At 35.9% G+C, this 17,639-nt stretch overlaps 3 protein-coding genes across 3 annotated transcripts in view; all 3 read right to left on the bottom strand.

Annotated features, from left to right (window-relative positions):
- LOC129791558 (trifunctional purine biosynthetic protein adenosine-3) overlaps positions 1–17,639 on the bottom strand; it is a 1,078,967-nt gene that overhangs the window by 831,353 nt on the left and 229,975 nt on the right. The window lies entirely within an intron of this gene.
- Positions 1–17,639, bottom strand: part of LOC129791559 (potassium/sodium hyperpolarization-activated cyclic nucleotide-gated channel 3) — a 1,048,222-nt gene that overhangs the window by 941,712 nt on the left and 88,871 nt on the right. The gene's annotated exons all lie outside the window — the stretch shown is intronic.
- LOC129791554 (uncharacterized) lies at positions 2,884–11,428 on the bottom strand. Its single transcript, XM_055829734.1, has 9 exons — positions 11,283–11,428; positions 10,767–10,925; positions 10,597–10,702; positions 10,402–10,539; positions 10,238–10,329; positions 9,820–9,993; positions 9,653–9,755; positions 9,415–9,492; positions 2,884–9,342 (listed from the first exon to the last, which is right to left on the bottom strand). The coding sequence occupies exons 1-9, from the start codon at positions 11,291–11,293 to the stop codon at positions 3,205–3,207; spliced, it is 6,999 nt and encodes a 2,332-aa protein (XP_055685709.1). The 5' UTR covers positions 11,294–11,428; the 3' UTR covers positions 2,884–3,204.

The raw sequence follows: 17,639 nt of genomic DNA, 5'->3' as shown, positions 1-17,639 counted from the left end.
TCTATTAGGTACTCATAACACAGGTAGGTGCTGGTACCAAAGATTCCACCAGATTAGACCCTTCTCTGGGACTTTCTCTTATCACAAAAAAAAAAAATTCATTTAGAGGGAGATAAAAGGAATTTGTAATGGAAAAAGAATTTTAAAATTATCGTCTTGTTGTGGAAGACGGGAAAATTGAATTTTCAAGAGAAAAGAAAAAAAAGATAACTAAATCAAAACATCGCTGGAGGAGGAATTTTATGTTCTTTTAGGGAAAACAGAATTATGTTGAGAGATTTTTAGAAAAAAATCTTAATTCAATATTAATTTTTAGAGAACTCAATTTAAAACTGAAACACAGTGAAATAAAACGATAAAATTGATCGAAATGAAACGTAATTTTTATTAGTTTTATGATCATATTATGATCAAGGCTAAAATAAAACCAAATAAAAATTTAAGAAAAGTTCAAAATCTCATATTTTCCAACGAGTTAGAGCAGAAATTGAAAGAACATCCTTATACATTTCCAACCTTATAAATCTTTCTTAAGAACGTTCTTCGTTTGAAAAAATGAGCTTTTTCAAAACTCTCAATGTATTATTTAAGCCCCTGTCTCCCCTAATACTAATTTTATTTTTTTTTATGGAAAATAATGCACAAATATAAATTAAGGCACGAAGCCTCAATACACACAGAAAATTAATAAATAAAATTTCGAAGATTACACAGACGATTTCAGGTGAAACGAGGGATTCCCAAACACTTCAACTTTTATCTATTATCATTTCATCTTTTGAATTACGACACGATGTATTTTCAAACACAAAAATATACACTCAAAACACTAATAAAAAAACTCACAAAAAACGTGCACTAAAACTATTTTTTCAACTAATAAAAAAAATAAATCGTGAGGCAAATTCACTTTTGAGAAATTTCTTGGAGAAAGAAAAATTTAAAACTTATTTCAAAGAGAATCAGAGAAATAATAATTTTCACATTTTTTCAATTCTCTTCAAACTTCTAAATAAACAATATAATTCACAAAAAGCGATAAGCACTCAAAAAACTCAACATTTTGACTAATATAATGTGTGTAGGAGATAAGGAATCTCGAGGATCTATTCTGGGTGGATAATAATCGTTTTGAAATTATTCAAATCAACTCCCCCGCACATAAATTGATTGGGAGATGCGTCCTGATAGCACGTTTATTTTTTTCTATTAGTAGGTATATTAAAAAAGGACAAACGGATTATTTGGTGGTTGTGGTGGAGTAATAAGAATTATTAATGCTTCTGTAAATGACACTGCGCACTTGGTAAATAAATTCACGGGACCCACACACCTTTTTCTGTATCGCAGCCGCGCGGTATTTCCTCTTAATACCCCCCAAAATCACTCGCGATATCGCAAAAATGTATTTCAAACGCGTGGTACCTGTCCTTCCCTCCGGCTCATATCGCTCTGCCCCATCGTCCATGACCAATTTGCTAAGTGTGGGAGAACTCTCCGGAAGTTGGTGATTTCCCAGAGTGTTCAAAAATCCACAGAGAGATGATCTTTAATAAGAAAAAAAATGTTTTGAGTTAAAAATAGACTCTTCTGGGCAATTTGATTCCTCTTTTTCTCTCACTTCAATTAAAAGTAATTTCAATATCTGTCCAATATTGCGATTGTTGCAAAAATATTTGTTTAGAGAATCGACGAGGAGTTTGATGAAATAAATTCTTAAATAAAAATCTGCAAAATTATTGCAAAGACCTTGTAAAATCATTAAGCTTTTTAGAAGAAAATGCAATAAAATAGAGTAGACTGGGGCAAAACTTTATATTCTAATGGAAAGGATAATTTGAATTCATTTCAAGACTAAAGAAAATATTTTTAAGAACTCTTCAGTCTTTGATCACATCAAATGTTGAGAAAGAAGTCTATTCACTATTGTTTGAGAGAATTTATAAAATCATAGCCCTTAATTTCAACTTTTGCAAAACTAAAAACAAAAGAAAAGGAAATTTAGGATTAAGGTTTTTTTGTTGAAATTTTCCTATGCGCAAGTGTTTTAATTTTAAGTTTTTAATCAATGCGGCGTAATGAACATAACCTCACAGTTTTTTACTTTAAAATTCAGGCTATTATTTCTTTTTCTTCGATTTTTAAAAACAAAAATAAACATCTACAATCATTGAAAAATATTTTAAAACAAAGAAAAAAAGAAGAAAATATGAGGTTATTTACTTATTGTAATATAACTAAAATTATAAAAAAATGATTTAACGTCATTTCATGGTGCTAAGAAAAATTTTACTCCTCTACAATTCATTTTAATACATTGTTAAATGATTTTATGAATCATAAAATAAATAGGTTTTGTAGGTAAAAAATAACATTAAAAAACTCAAAAAAATGCATAAAAGCATAAAAAAAACTCATAAATTCAACTGCGTCATGCTTGTTTGCATTTTATAAGCACGTCAGTCTTGATTAATTGTTTATGCCTTTTATGCAAATGAACATTTTTTTAATCTGAAATAAAGAATTTTGAATAAAAATAAGAAATTTCAGGGTTATAAAAATCAGACAAAATAAAAAGACGATATTGGGAAAAACTCGGCAAAAGAAAACAAAAATATTAAAATGTTCTTAATACCAAATTTTAACAAATATTTCATTTCATGTAAACATCAGTCCTCATCCGGATTTTATTAGCCCCAACCTCCCCTAAAACATAATTTTTCTATCAAAAATTAAGAAGAATTCATCAGTTTAACTATTCTTGTATCTGCATCAGGAGCTGAAAAGAATTGCCAAAGAAATTGCCTATGCAGTTGATCTTTTTTATTACAGCCACCACTGTATGTACCTACAATGTAAAGAATCACACGTATGGTCATAAAAACAACACACTGTTCTTATTCAATTCTCTGTATTGCAATATTTTCTATTTTACCACTCATGGTCATAATTACATTTAAATTCCTTTACACATTTTTTTTAATCTTATTTTCAATGAAGAGTAAATAATTTTTTTCTTATAATTTAACGACAATGAGTTTCAATGAAGACGGGGAAAAATCTCATTTATTTAAAATGCGATATGAACAAATATTATAAATTAATTTAAGTAGAATTTTTACTTACTTAATTGTTTAAGTTTAATTAATTCTACGCGTCATTTAGAGAGAGCAAGGGAAGGATGGCATCGATGCGTGTGCCAGATCACTTTGTGGAACCACTGAGGCAATTTGCCACGAGATCATCAGACTCCCCCACGACGAATTGAGGCAATTCTTCGGGCTGTTGCGATGGTGCTGTGAGGAAAACCTTCCCTCCTGTTTGCTGTTGACTCCCACCAACGGCGGAATTGGGGAAGGTTGCTTGAACAGCCGGAAGTGGTGGGACCTGTTGTGGTTGTCTTGCTGTCGTTATAATGCAGTAATCCGTGGGATTGGGCGCTGTATACTGAAGGATTTGATATTCCCCAATTGTCTGGGAGAAAACCTGCGTTGTTGCAATGTCCTTTTTGCCTGTTGCCAGTGGAGGAACTTCCCCTGGCCGTGCGGATTGCTTCTGATGCGCCACGGAAGCTAGAGCTGCAATGGATTGCGTCGATGGGATCATATTGAATGTTTTCACTTCGGCACAAGTTGTGCGAAGTTTCTCCGGAGGACACGGTGAGATTTGTTCGTAGACTGGTGGTGGTAGCGAATGGTGCGGTGGTGTATTCTCCATGCGATTGGGTCTCCGGAATTTCCTTATTGTTGCCGTGTCGCCATTCACAGGGGGCGACGGAAGCAATGGGACGCACTTCTGACGCCCTATTTGCTGCTGAAGTGTATTGTGTACCTCCAGGTAGGGTGATACCGCTGAAATGGACACCTTTCCACGGCTCTGCTGCTCCCCGATTGATCTCTGCGGGGGCGGTTGTGGCACAACAGGGAGCGGCATTTGCGGGTTTGGATTGGCAATTGTGGGTAGTTGTGCTGGCTGCGTTGGCAATGGGCTAATCGTACTCTCAGGCATTGTGCCGAATGGCTTCCTCTGCTTCTTCCTATCCCTCCCATCGCCGGGAAAACTCCTCTTCCTATTCATCCTCTCCGCCTTCGGTGGCAGAAGGTATCGATCCCCCGTCCGGGAAGTACTCGAAATGGGTGTAATGCGATTTGTATCCGTTCGCGGGGAGTAATCGTGCTCCACATAGAGATTCGTGTGGGATTTTATACGTTGCCTGTCAGACTTCCGTGTTGCCATCACTTCCGGCACAGCTAGTGTGGTGGCAATGTACGTACTCGTCGGTAGGGATGTTTGTATATCATGTGGCAGTGTTGTGCGGAAGACTGTGGCAAAATCATCCGTTGCCCCACCTTCATTCCCAAATGCCTCCGTGACAATTTCCGATTCCGTCTCAACGGTCACATTGTCCCCAATACTCGTGAGATTCTCACAGTATTCCTCAAAAATATCACTCTCCGTTATCAGTGTTGTCTCATCACTCGGCATTTCCTCCACAAGATCGTCAATTGCTAAATTCCGGGAGATATTTTCACTGCTATCCGCTTCGAGGAGGATGTTATTCGCATGGGTGTGCGTGTACATCAATTGATCAGTCATTTGTCCATTAAACTTACCCCTAACATCGGGTTCATGTTCATAAATTGGCGATGAGAAGAGCCCATCATGCTCCACATACGTTCTCTGTTCATCCATACTAAGCTCATTATTCCCAACATCAGATGTATCCGGAATTGCATCACCACAATTCATTCCAATTGCAACATTCTCATCAGCACAGTGTGGCGTCGTTGCTGTATTTTCCGTATTTGAACTGTCAGGTGATGGATTCTTTGCACATTGCTGATCAGGACCATTTTGTTGATTATTCCCCAGGAGGGGACAATTTTCCACGAGATAATTCTGCTCAGTTGATTCAATTGACGAAATATTCTCAAAGAGATTATCCTTCACCTGCATCTCCTGTGCATCACCATGCTGTGATTCCACATCCGATGTATCCTTGAATGCTTCACTCGGATCAAAATTCATCATTGCCGCATCAATGGATTTGTCTAAATCTGCTGAATTTCCCACATGTGTCCCTTCTTCCTCATTCGCAGCCTTTGAATCTGCCTCATTCCCATCCAATGCGGAATCCGGATCTGAATATTCCGAAACTGTGTCAAAATCCTCAAAATCAATTGATGTATCATCATCATCCTCCTCTTCCTCAACTTCCTTCATTGCCGCCTCCTCTTCAGGCTCCTTCTCATTCATTTCCTCCTCATTTGCACTCTCTTGGTCCTCTTGAGGACTTCCCGGTTGTGCTTCCTGCGATGCATCTTGACATTCATCCGCCATTATTTCATTTGTATGCGAAAATTCCTCAACTTCCACTTCAACTGCTTCCATTTGTCCCTGACTATCACATCCCTGTGGAGATTCACATCCCTTCTCTTCGGAATCTTTCAATTCAGCATCTTCTGATTGAACTTCAGTGTTTTCTTGAGCTTCTTCTAATTCCTCTTCGGGAATTTTATCTTCTTCCGGCGATTCTTCGGGATTTTCTGCTGTTTTCCCTTGAATCTCTTCAGATTTCTCTGGTTCGCCGAGATCTCCTTGACTGTCACATGAAACAAACTCTTTTTGATCCTCATTCCCAGATGCTTCTCCTTCTTCACTTCTACTGCATTCCTGGGATGTTTTAGGTGGTGCAGGTGGTGGTGGAGGAGTGCTGACACTTCCGGTAGATCGCAAAATTGGTCCATTAAATTCAACTTTTGCAACTTTCACCTCTTCTTTCTTTGTTCTTGCAATTGGTGCCTCTTCAGCTTCCTGTAGGCGTTCCAAACTCCCCGAATCAGCACGTTCTGCTGCCTCATCCCTCTTACTCTCCACAGAGTTATCCGAATTTCCCCCCGAAGGTCCAGCAATTTGTGTCGTTGAACTTATTTCCGTGTTAACTGTTGAACTAATTGTGGAATTTACATATTCCGGAGATGGTGGTTTCCCCTGAAATTGACTTTCAGCACTCCTATTTGCCTCCCCGTGCGATGATGTGGAATCCGGACTTGCCATCTTCCCAATTTCCTCATTGAGTGATAGCACTGACAACGGTTTCACCTCAATTTGCTCCATCACACCCGAATCTTCGAGGATTTTCTGATAGATTTGTGACCTTTTGAGCCTCCGTGGGGTTTTATTTCGCTTCCCCTCGGATCGTCTTCCGCGTTTTATTGCATCGGGATTCTCCTCACCACCACCACCCTGTTCGGAATCTCTCTTCGTATCACAGTCTTTTGATGAATTACTCGTGCTTGCCTCAGTGGTGGCCCCCTGTTGTGCAGCCAACCCCTTCTCCGCGCATTCACGCCCGGATGTGGCCCAATTCCCATCATCCACCTTTGCCACATCCCCCACCAATGAACTTCTCTTTGAATCTTTGTGAAAAAACTGCCCACTCTTGAGGAGAAAATCAATATTAGAATTTGGATACTTTGCAATATGATCTGTAATCTCTTGAACATCCCTAGTTGTGAGTCTCCGGATATCTAGGCATGCCCTTCGACTCAATTTTGTATCCCTGTGAATTAATTTCATTGTCTTCTTCGTGATTACAGTCAAATCCTGCCGTACTTTTGGCTGAATTTTCACCTCTAAACTACTCGTAAGTTTACATTCATCTGAACTAATCACTGGAAGTGATGTCTTTGTCTCCTCCTTCGGAGGAATCTCATCAATTTTACCTACAAATTTCTTTAGTTTCTTTGATTTCTTAACCACTGGCAACTCATCATCTAATCTAACAGCTGAAACATCACACTGTTCCACTTTTTCTTGACCCCTAAGTGGGGTACTTTGTGCTTCGGGCTTTGTCATCTCAACATCCTCCTGACTCACATTTAATTGCTCAACTTTTCTCTCATTCTTTACAATTTCTTTGCTATTCTTATTGTTTTTTCTCTTCTTCTTGGGGGGAACTTCCTCCGCAAGCAACAAATCATCACTTAACCTACTAGGAACATTCTCATCTTCCTGGACTACAACTAAATTCTTGGGAATAGGATTAAGGACAACAAGAGGTGGCACAATCTTATCTGGGATCTTCTCTGCAACTGATTCAACGATTAATTTCCTTCGACGTCTCATCTGTGGCTCCTTCTTCTCCATCTTGGGGCTGGATGTGTTTCCGGAACTTCTATTAACTCCATGAGATTTTCTTCTCTTTGATCGCGTTAGAGGACCTAGAGATGTGTCTAATTTATCCGCAATTGAAGCTTCAGTCTTCAATTTGAATTTCTGTTCAATCTTCTTTTCTTCTTCCTTCTTCGCAATCTTTGTTTCTTCATCCTTCTTTTCAATCTTGGCTTCTTCCTTCTTCTCAATCTTCTTTTGTTCTTTCTTCTCTTCCTTCCTTTCAATCTTCTTCTGAATCTTCTTTTCTTCTTCCTTCTTCTCAATCCTCTCTTCTAGTTTCTTCTCTTGCTTTTCAATCTTATTTTCTCCCTTCTTCTCAACCTTCTTTTCAACTTTCCTTCCTTCCTTCTCAATCTTCTTCTCTGGTTCCTTTGAAATTGCTTTATCAGGTACAACATGATTTTCTCCCGGTGACTTGTCCCGTATGACAGGCCATACAATCTTCACAAGTGGCACATATGCTCGATAGAGCTTTTGATCCTCAGGCAGTGATACTCGTGCAACTACAGGCGATGCAGCAGGTGATTCAAGTCGCCTCTCAAACCTACTCAATTTCCTGTCTGAGTACGTTATGCAGGCAATTGAATTCCGACGCTTCATCTTTTTCTTTCGATTCTCAAACTCACGTCGAATACTCAACTGATTCTGCTTCGACGTGCTCCGTTGGGGAGATGTTTGCTGCGAAGTTGACTCGTCTGCTAATCTCTTACCTGCTGCTTCCGGAGGTGATGCCTTCAATTCTGCCTTCATTTGATGGTGCGAAATGTTAACTGGACTCGGTGATACGTACGTTCTCTTAACCATAATATTACTCGGACTCTTCTTCCATTCACGCCCATTCGTCTCATTTGTCCGGAACTTCCCGTAGTCTTCGCTGAAACTCGCATGAAGGGATCTCTTCAGGGAGGACTTGAGGATAGCCTTGCGGGGACTGGAACGTTCAAGGTAGTTCCTGTAGATCTTCTCTCGTGGCAAATCATCCATTTCCACAACTTGAGCAGCTCCAAATTTAACTTTCTTCTTGATCTTTGCACTCTTTTCCGCCGATGAGGATCTATCGAGGATGGGTTTAATACCCTCCGTGGGGGTTTTGCACGTGTGACGTTCTCCTTCGGATATTTGTTCCATAAACTCCACCAAATCAGCCCTTTCAATGGTTTCCATTGATGGAGATTCAATTTCAGCTTCATCCTCATCCGCATCTTCGGCATCCGAGAAATCCGTTATAATGTCTCGCACCACCATTGGCAGCGTTGTCGATCGCGTCGTTGTGAAGTGGATCCTTTCACTGCTTCCCGCCGCGAGAGGTTCTTCACTGGGAAGTGGACGCTTCGTCAGCTGTGGCATACTGAAGATAACATTCTCCTGCTGCTGCCCTTCGCTTGATTGTCTCCGCCTTTGCAGGAATTCATCGCAAAAATAGTTGGGATGATCGTAGAAATGCTGTGCTGGCTGTGCCTCCATCTCACGCTCCTCCATGCGGATCTCATTGAAAATGGGATAATTATCGACGGAATTTTGGGAATCTTCCACACCCGCACCGAGAGAATTCTCCTCTGTGGCACACATCGCTTGATTCTCCCCCAAAGTTTCGGGCGCTTTGCGTGGCGTTGACCCCACAAGATCATCCCGAACTCCAAATTTAATGGCACTCTTCGTCCCATGGCTCAACCCACTCTTCTCCACATGCTTCATCGTGAGTCCCACATCGAGATTCGACGTTATACTATCCAGCTTTTCACGATTCTTCGCCATAACACTACTCGCGAGAGAATTTTCCGTCAACATAACTTCTTCACTGCGCACTTGATCATCTTCACGTCCACGCTCATTCCCAGTCCTCTCATCCACTTCACTCTCCTCCGAATCAGACAAACAAATCACATCTGTTTCATCTCCCATTGATGAGTATCGTGATACGCGAACTTCCTGGGCATCGCGAGCTTTTCGCGCAAGATGCTGCAGCCACTCCATCCGTGGATTCACATCATCCAATGTTAGATCAATCATTCCAAGCATCAAGGGAGCTTCCTTCTTCACAATGTTCGGCAATCGACTGCTCACCAGCGGTATTGGCACACTTCCCTCACTCCCAACTTCAAGGAGGGAGAAGTCCAGCTGATTATCCTCCATTGACTTGGATCCTGCATCTCCCATTGGGAGTGTCTGAGAATTATTGAAATACAAATTTATTAAACAAGAGATTCTTATTAAACTTTCTCTTCCAGACTTTCTTACCAGGCTTCTCGTGAGAGCTTCCTGTGCCGTGGAGATTTCATCCAATTCATTTTCATTCTCCTCGAAATATTCAAGACACTAAAAGATTGAAGTTTTATTAATAAACATTAAGGCTTAATAGAAATAAAAATATTTGGCAAATAATATGCCTTATTCAGCGACCAAGAAACCCTTGAAATCTTTAAAGTTTGTACTGAAACAAGATTTGAATATTGTCTCAGAAATCTCCTCAAATTACCTTCTTCAGACGCTCAAGCTTCTCAGTTGTTGCCAAGAGCTCTTTCACTTCCCTTTTGTGCGAATAAATCTCCCTCAGTGCTTCCGGAATTTTAGGATTTGTCCTAAAACAGTAAATTTGATGAGTTTTAATTTATTTTTCAAAGAGGAAAGTGAGAGAAAACTCACAGAAAACTCTCACGTGGCTTGAACATCGCAAAATTCTTCATAACATCGGAGAATTTTAATCTGTCTTCCAGGAACAAATCTAACCATTGCTTGTACGCAATAATGTACATGAGCATTAATTTATCCGGCAGCTCGACTTTACTAACTGTCCAACTGGGCACAGTGATATACTTCCTGGAATAAAGAATTTTAGCGTTAAATTAGCAAAGAAAATTGAGAAAAGTCCAGGGGAAAATTTCAGATTTTCTCATATTTTGCCTAATTATCATGCACTGAATGGAATTCTGACGGAAGAGAAGAAAATCTCCTCCAGCCGACTCAACATTCAGCTCAGACCTTTTACTGTTTAATCATTGAATCTTTATTGATGTTCAGGAAGAGAAAATAAAAGAATTTTAAGAAGGAACAAGGAACTCACTTGTAGAGGGAATCCATGATGAGACGATGAGCTTTATTCTGGGCTCTTGGGCAACTGAGGAAAACACTGAGAATGTAGCTGGGATCCTGACCCTGAAAAATGCATCAGATATTGTAAAAAAAAAAACAAGGAAAATTCTCAAATTAAAGCTTCGTGTGACTCACCTTCAGATGAAAATCAACCTGTAGTGATATTTTATTTACAATCTCCATATGATACGTAATGCCCTGAACTGATGATCGTAGCTCAGCATCAAGATAGAGCTGCAGCAATCGAGTTATTCGGCTAAGATATGCTGGAGTCTGTAAAGGAGCAGCTTTAGCTAAAGCCTTTAGGGAAGGATTCAAACAAAGACTCACAGTCTTGAAGTTTTCATTTAGATCCCTGAAAAAGTACATGCTGCCGGAAAGTATCTTGATGAGGTTTGTCACCTTCTTGACTTCAGTGGATTCTTCCTTGGCATAGCTGGAAAAAACAAACAAGCTTAAGGGGCTGAGGAAGCCATCCTGCAATCTCTCAGGATACTCACTGCAAGTACTTGTCCATACAGGCAAGAAATCTTCGCTGATCCCATTCAGAACTCAGCATACTCCGCACTTCCGGATGGAAGCCCATCAAGAGCCAATTTGGCCTTGTTTCCTTCATCCCTGATTCCATTTCCAGCTCTGGCGGAGGATGGGTTTCCACTCTAAATAGATAGAGAACAAGAATTCCATTTAGAACCTCTTAGAAATTCCTAAAATTCCCATCAAAGCTATTTCAGCATTTCTGGACTTTTCTGGCGCTTTCCCAGGAAATCCTTCAAAACACCTCAAAGTACAGCCTTCCCCCGGAAGGAATAAACCAATCCCTGACTTCCCTCCCTTATCCACTAACCCCAGAAAACAACCCCCAAAGATTGATGTAAAAATACACCAGTAGAATAACGAAAATAACAAAAATCCAACTTTTTGACATCTTCACCAATATGGCGGGTTGAAAAATTTCGCGCACGAAAACTTTCTAAACAAATCTCCCCGGCATTCGCAGCACTGACAAAAAGTACCTTTGCTCCATTTAAACTATCGATGTCCAAAGACCATTTTACTACAATTAATTCACTTTCTCACATGCAATTTAACAAGTTATTTCTCAATTATCAATTTGTACACACAACTTTGTCGCAGAAAAAAATCTTCTTCTTATTTTTATGGGCCGGATGTCACATTTGACATTTACACTGCTAAGAAAAATTACGCGCCAACTTTGAATGGTTTTTTTCTCAATTTTTTTTTTTGAAAAAAAAATTAATATTGCAGATTTTTAGAAAAATTTGTAAAGAATGATAAAAAATGTTTGTTCTTCTTTGTAAAAAGAAATGAAAAAGGTGTAGTTTTGTGTGAAAATATCGTAAATATTGAATGGCAAGAAATAGGGAATTATGTTCCGATTCCGACCCTAAAAAGTATTTTTTTGGTTTTTATTAGGAATTAAAAAAATTGTTTCAGGGAAAAGAGGAAAACTTAATTAAATAACCTTTAGTCCTTTTATCTGGTATTCTTTCTTAAAAGATCACAACTTCTGTGACCCATCTAAAATTCAGAATCAACAGATCAGACTCAAATTTGAGATGAGCATGATTTTTTTTTATAAAGTTAGAGACTCTGAGAATCATTGCAAAAAACTCTAAATCTTCTAAGCTGTGAAGTTAATTAAATTATTGAAGGAATAAAACACTGAAAAAACCTTAAGTTTATTTTCTAACATTCACTATATTGTGACGTTTCAAAGGCTTAGATTTAATTCTTCCTCAAGAAAAAATAAACCAAGAAAATTTCGTTAAAAATTCACCACCTCTTTTCGTGGTTTCACTCTTTTCATATGAAAAATTCCAGACATTTTCCCGCCTTATGTTTTACCTGAGGAAAAGGGAATTATGAGGCCTCAAAATGTCGTAACGGTTGCAATAGAGTATTTATGAGAAAACGGAAATTACGGGTCTTTTCTGCCTGAAGTTTATTCGTTCAAAAATATTGCTAAGATCGAATAAAGAAAGGCGATGAAATTATTTTTTACTCCTTTTCTCTTATTCAAATAATTTAATTTAAATACAAATTTAATTCAAAAACATAAGAAAAATCTGTGATTAATAGAAGATCTCTCTCTGATTGGTTGATCAATTTGAGCAAAGCATTTTAATTGGTCATACCATGCCTCCTCTACGTCACTACCTGGTGGAGCTTCCGGTACAATGTTAATTTGAACATATTCTACAAATAACATATCAATTTCCCTCCTCATATTTCCATGTTTAATTTTCCTCTTGAAAACATGAAGAAGTTTTATGGAGAAAAATAAAATGTATGTGGAGGCGCCTGGTGATTGATGGAGTCGCCGGGTTGTCTGAAGGAAAATGCAGAAAAGTTAACACCGGCGCTGCAAATGAGCTTCAATTCTCTTTGAATTTTTTCTACATTGTCCCCACGCTCTCCACGTGTGCTTCACAAAGTTTCCCAACTGGGGGGAGGGTGGAGAGAAGTAAATTATCATTTTTAGTCCCACGCCTGGGGCACGGGATGGCTCATAAACGACGAACTTGCAACACTCTTTTCAACACACTGTAAAGAAATGCAAAGTTTCCCTTAGGCGACGAGGCCCATTAAATCCAATTCATACCACGACGGGGTGATGCGACTTACCAACTCTCCTCTTTTTATGTGCCCACTTTCCGCGGGGTTCTCTGCTGGAGATTATCCTGTGAGGATTATGAGGACACTGTTCCACATTGTTGTGAGAGTGCATTCTCTGCTTAATATTTGTGCAAATAAAGAAGAAAGTTATTTTTTAGCTTTTTATACGCTTTATTAGATAAAAAATGTTGTGTTTATAATTTTTTTTCTCAATAAATTTCTTTAATTGACAAATTATAAATGATGATTTTTATTCAGCATTTAAAAGTCTACATAAATTCCACCTGTGCAGACCAATAGTTGACACACCTCGGTGACCTTTTATACTGTGTCAGGAAAATTAAGCAAAATTAGAGAGATTTATTTAAAAAAAAAATATCGTTCCTGTGGCTTATTTTCTTCTTGAAAAACTTTTCATTCTTTGGAAATGAAAATTCCTTGATATTTTTTACTAAATAATTTTGTAAATTTCCCTAAAATTTTTGTTTAATTTAATTGATGAATAAAATGGATAAATAATTCATAAAATTTTCCATAAAACTACTAACTCAGAATGACCTTTTTCTTGTGAAATATTAGTAAAGTTTTGTCAAGATTTTTATACACGGGGGCACATGTTTGTCAAACATCCCTCTTGAAAACTTTTAGATTATATACCTCACAAAATACTTTTCCCATGTTTATTCTCCTCGAAATTCCCCGTTTTTTTTTTCTTTAAGTTTTTCCATTTCCCTCTGAATTTCCCTCTTATCGCTTTTCCCTCCCTCGCTTCTGCTTGCATTCCTCGAAACATCATGTAAAATTGTAGGAGGAAAAGTTATATGTATTTGTCATGTCCTTCCACTTATGCTTTTTTTGTTCAAAATGAAAAAGAACAGAGAGTTACAAGTTATTATTTACAAGTTCCTACAAAAATATATCTTCCCATTCGGTTTATTCTATAAACAATCGTGAGATATTTTTCATTCTTTATTTGTCACATTTTCCGGAGATTTTCCTGCTTTTTTGACCCTTTTTTTTCTACATACAAGTTTAATGAATTTTCCTGGCACAATATAAAAAGAAAAATAGAATTAATTGAAAGCCTCCGTGTGTGTCCTCTTTGGGAAAATGCTTTTGTCATATGATTTGTATTTTTTTTTTTGATAGAGAGCACGTGGTTTTATATGAGCTGCTAAATTATGTCATTATAGTGATTTTTTTAAATTTTCTTATCAATCTTCTCCTTCACTTCTTTTTTGCATTTTCTTTCTCAGTCGTTTGTCAAATTTTGAGAAGCAGATTTAACACAATTGAGGGTGCAATCCTCAGAGAAATAATAAAAGCGTTAACTCTTTAACTTTTTCATTGGTTTCTAGCAAAGGAGTTTTCTTTGTTTCCGTATTGGAAAATCCTTCATTCAAAGAAATAATCGGGATATGCGTAATCTTGTAGAGGATCAAAAAAGATTAAGAAATCGCCAGTGAGTCTCAACTTAATCTTCTCTTAAAATCAACTAGGAGAAGCTATCAAGAATTTTCTAAAAAATGCAAATAATGACGTCACCATTGAGTTTTTATTTCTTTCTTTACACGAAGCATTAAAATACTCCGACAAACAATATTGACAAAGCATCGAATTACTTCATTTATTAAAAAGGAAAAAATTACAAAGTGACGTCATTCTGTGAATTTTTTAAGAAAGCGTTTGGCAATTTTTTGTTTTATTTTTATTTAATTCTTTACAAGAATACGCGGAATCTGATAGTTTCGTCGAATAAAAAGTTCTATATTTCAGAAGCGAATAAATAGATTCTTTAGACGAAAAATTAAATTGGAAATTAAACTCAATTTTTATTTAACACACTGACGACGGGTAAAATACTTCCCAAAGGTTTTTTACACGACATGTAACAATTAGTCACTGGCGTCCAGAAATGTTACCCGGTGGGACCATGGTGTTCTTATGTTCTTCGCACGTTATCAGAAAATATTTATTTGACACAATATTCAGTTATGTGTAACACAAATTTTTTTTAATATAAAATTATCGCAAAGAAAACACAATTTAGTTTTCAAAAATCTTTGGACATATTTGGCATTTTTTCTCATGCCAACATAACCGCACTTTTATATTCATGTGGAAAAAAGTCAGATTTATGGGATAATTTCAGTGAAAATCTCTCAGACGAGTTTCCTTTTAGTTTTTATCACAAAAATTAAATTGAGGTTATGTAAGAGGAAAATTTTCTTTTCGTAAAATATATAACCTAAATCACCTGATGATAACGTCAACAAGCAGGTTGACTTTTTTATTCTAAAAATTCTGAAAACTTCATAATACATGTATTTAGCTAATATCTACTCTGTGACAGTGTGATTTAAAAAAATCTAGAATATTCTAAATACTTAGTCTGTTATTTCTATTTCCGTCATAGGATAATATCCAGAATTATCATTATCTAGAATATTCTAGATAAATCCTTTTTCTTGTCACAACTAATTTGAAATCTTTTAAATGCTGATTTCAAATCATTTCATAAATTTAATAAATAATAGATTTATTAATCATATATGAACACCTTACGAGTCAGCAATCAAAATTGGCTGAAAAAATGTTGGAGAAGTTTTCCTACCGGGTAAATGTCAAACGCAAAAAGAGTGGCAAATTGTTACAGCGTACAGAATTGAGAACTGTCAGTGGACGCCGATGTGCGTCAAGCCGTCCAGGATGTGTTAACAGATCTTTAAAAAAATGTTGAAAGGAAGATCTTATTTAAATCGAATAATTAACTTGAAATAGATTCTGTGTACCACATGAAACAATTTATTGCTTTGTTTTTTTTTTAACATAAAGGTATTGTAATTTAATCACACGAATTTATGAGCAAATAATCAAAACAGAAATGTGAATATTAAACAAGAATTAAATCACATTTTTTTTTATTGAGCAAATAAATCGTTAAGGACCTTTAACCATGTAGCCTTTAATTCTAAATCGTCGATTTTTCAAAAGAGCTTTCCTTGGAGCATTTAATTGTAAAAATAATTCGTGAGAAATTAATAAAATTGCTCAATTATTGCCAGTAGATTAAACTAGATTAAGCTGTAAGTTTGGCTAGAGAATATCGTCTATGAAATTGGTGAAAACAAATCATTAAACAGCCTGTTTAATAAAAGAATTGATAAAGAAAAACAAAAGAAAAAGTAAGAAGAGCACCCTCAATGTTAGTTTAATTTCTTTTCCAAATAAACATTTTTAAATACTTCCTTCACACACTTTCTCTTCATTCCTTTCTAGCACAATTTCTACCCAACTATGGCGAATGTTCTTACATTTTAAACTTGTTCTTCTATTATGCTTTTTTTTTTTTAATTTCTTGTTTAATCATTCACTACAGAGATTTATCATCTGAGTTTTTTTTTGAATTAAAATGTAAAAGAAGAGAAAAGTGTCTGCTCCCATTTTGCATAGATTTGGTGGTTTTTCTTTTTTTTCATTTGATGTTTTTTTTTTAAAGTTCCTAATTAGACTTGATTGAGTATCAATTTTTTTCTACGTCTCCTTTTTTTAAAGATTTTTTTACGTAATTTTTATCTCATTTTTTTACATTATGATCTTTATCAATAGTTTTCTTTATGTATATAAGCCATAAGTTTTTATTTCTTGTTTCACTTCTTTTGCTCTCTTCGGTATATATAAGTTTTTTTTTTTTTTAATTTTTTTCTTTTGGTATATAGTTTTTTTCATTTTTTTGATTTTACCTATAGTCAATGCTTTTTTTTTCGTTAAAATTATTTTGTTTTCTCTCTGAAGAATTTTGTTCACCATAAATGTCTTTTTGGGATATTTTCTGTTTTTTTTTAGCAGCAGGAGGGATGGTAAATTGTTCCTATATAGAGTCATCTCTTCGTCTTTTAATACAAAGATCTCTTGCTTTACTGTTTTCTACGATTTTTTTCTTTGTTGTTTCTGTAGGAGTTGTTGTAATAAATTGGTTTTAATACGTCTCATTGTCAGATTTTGTTTCCGTATCCATTAAAAGATTTTTTTTTCAGAAATAAATTTATCATCTACTTAAAGATTTCACCTTCTATATAATTTTTTTTCTCAACTGGCAAAGAATTCTACATTATTTTCTGGTAAATATATTGATTTTTTTTATTTGTTTTTTTTCTTTAATAACTAACTAAATAATAAATTTTTTCACATTGTTTTTTTCTTCCCTTCGAGATGTTGTTTGTTGTTGCTTTCAACACTAAAATTAAGAATGATAAGTAAAAAGCATTCTTGTAGCTATTGCACTGCATTTTGCTATTTTATGCTTTTTTTCATTTTATTAAATAATTTTTTGTTTACTGTACAAACTACATAGTAGAAAAAAATTCGAATTATAAAATTTAAATAATTCTCACATTTAAATGTCGAACTAAGCAGAAAAATTGCGTTTTGTTGTTGATAAATTAGAAAGGGAAACTCATTTTCCGTGCTATTCAACTATGTGAATAATATTATGTATGTTATGTATATTTTAAAGAATATTCTACAAAAATTTCCTAAAAATTTGAGAAAAAAAAATATTCAAAAAATCAATGAAGAATAAATGAATTACTATCGAGTCACTAAATGATTTTTTTAAATTTTTATAATGATTATATCTCTTTTTATTTACATTTTGGTAATTAACTGGTGAAGAATAAAATCTCTTTATAATTAATATTTTCATTCATTTTTTTTATAATACAATTGTTTTT

This window comes from Lutzomyia longipalpis, chromosome 3 (genome assembly GCF_024334085.1).
Source record: "Lutzomyia longipalpis isolate SR_M1_2022 chromosome 3, ASM2433408v1".
Lineage (NCBI taxonomy): Eukaryota > Metazoa > Arthropoda > Insecta > Diptera > Psychodidae > Lutzomyia > Lutzomyia longipalpis.
Note: the sequence above shows the minus strand (reverse complement) of the source record. Positions and strands in the feature narration are given on the sequence as shown.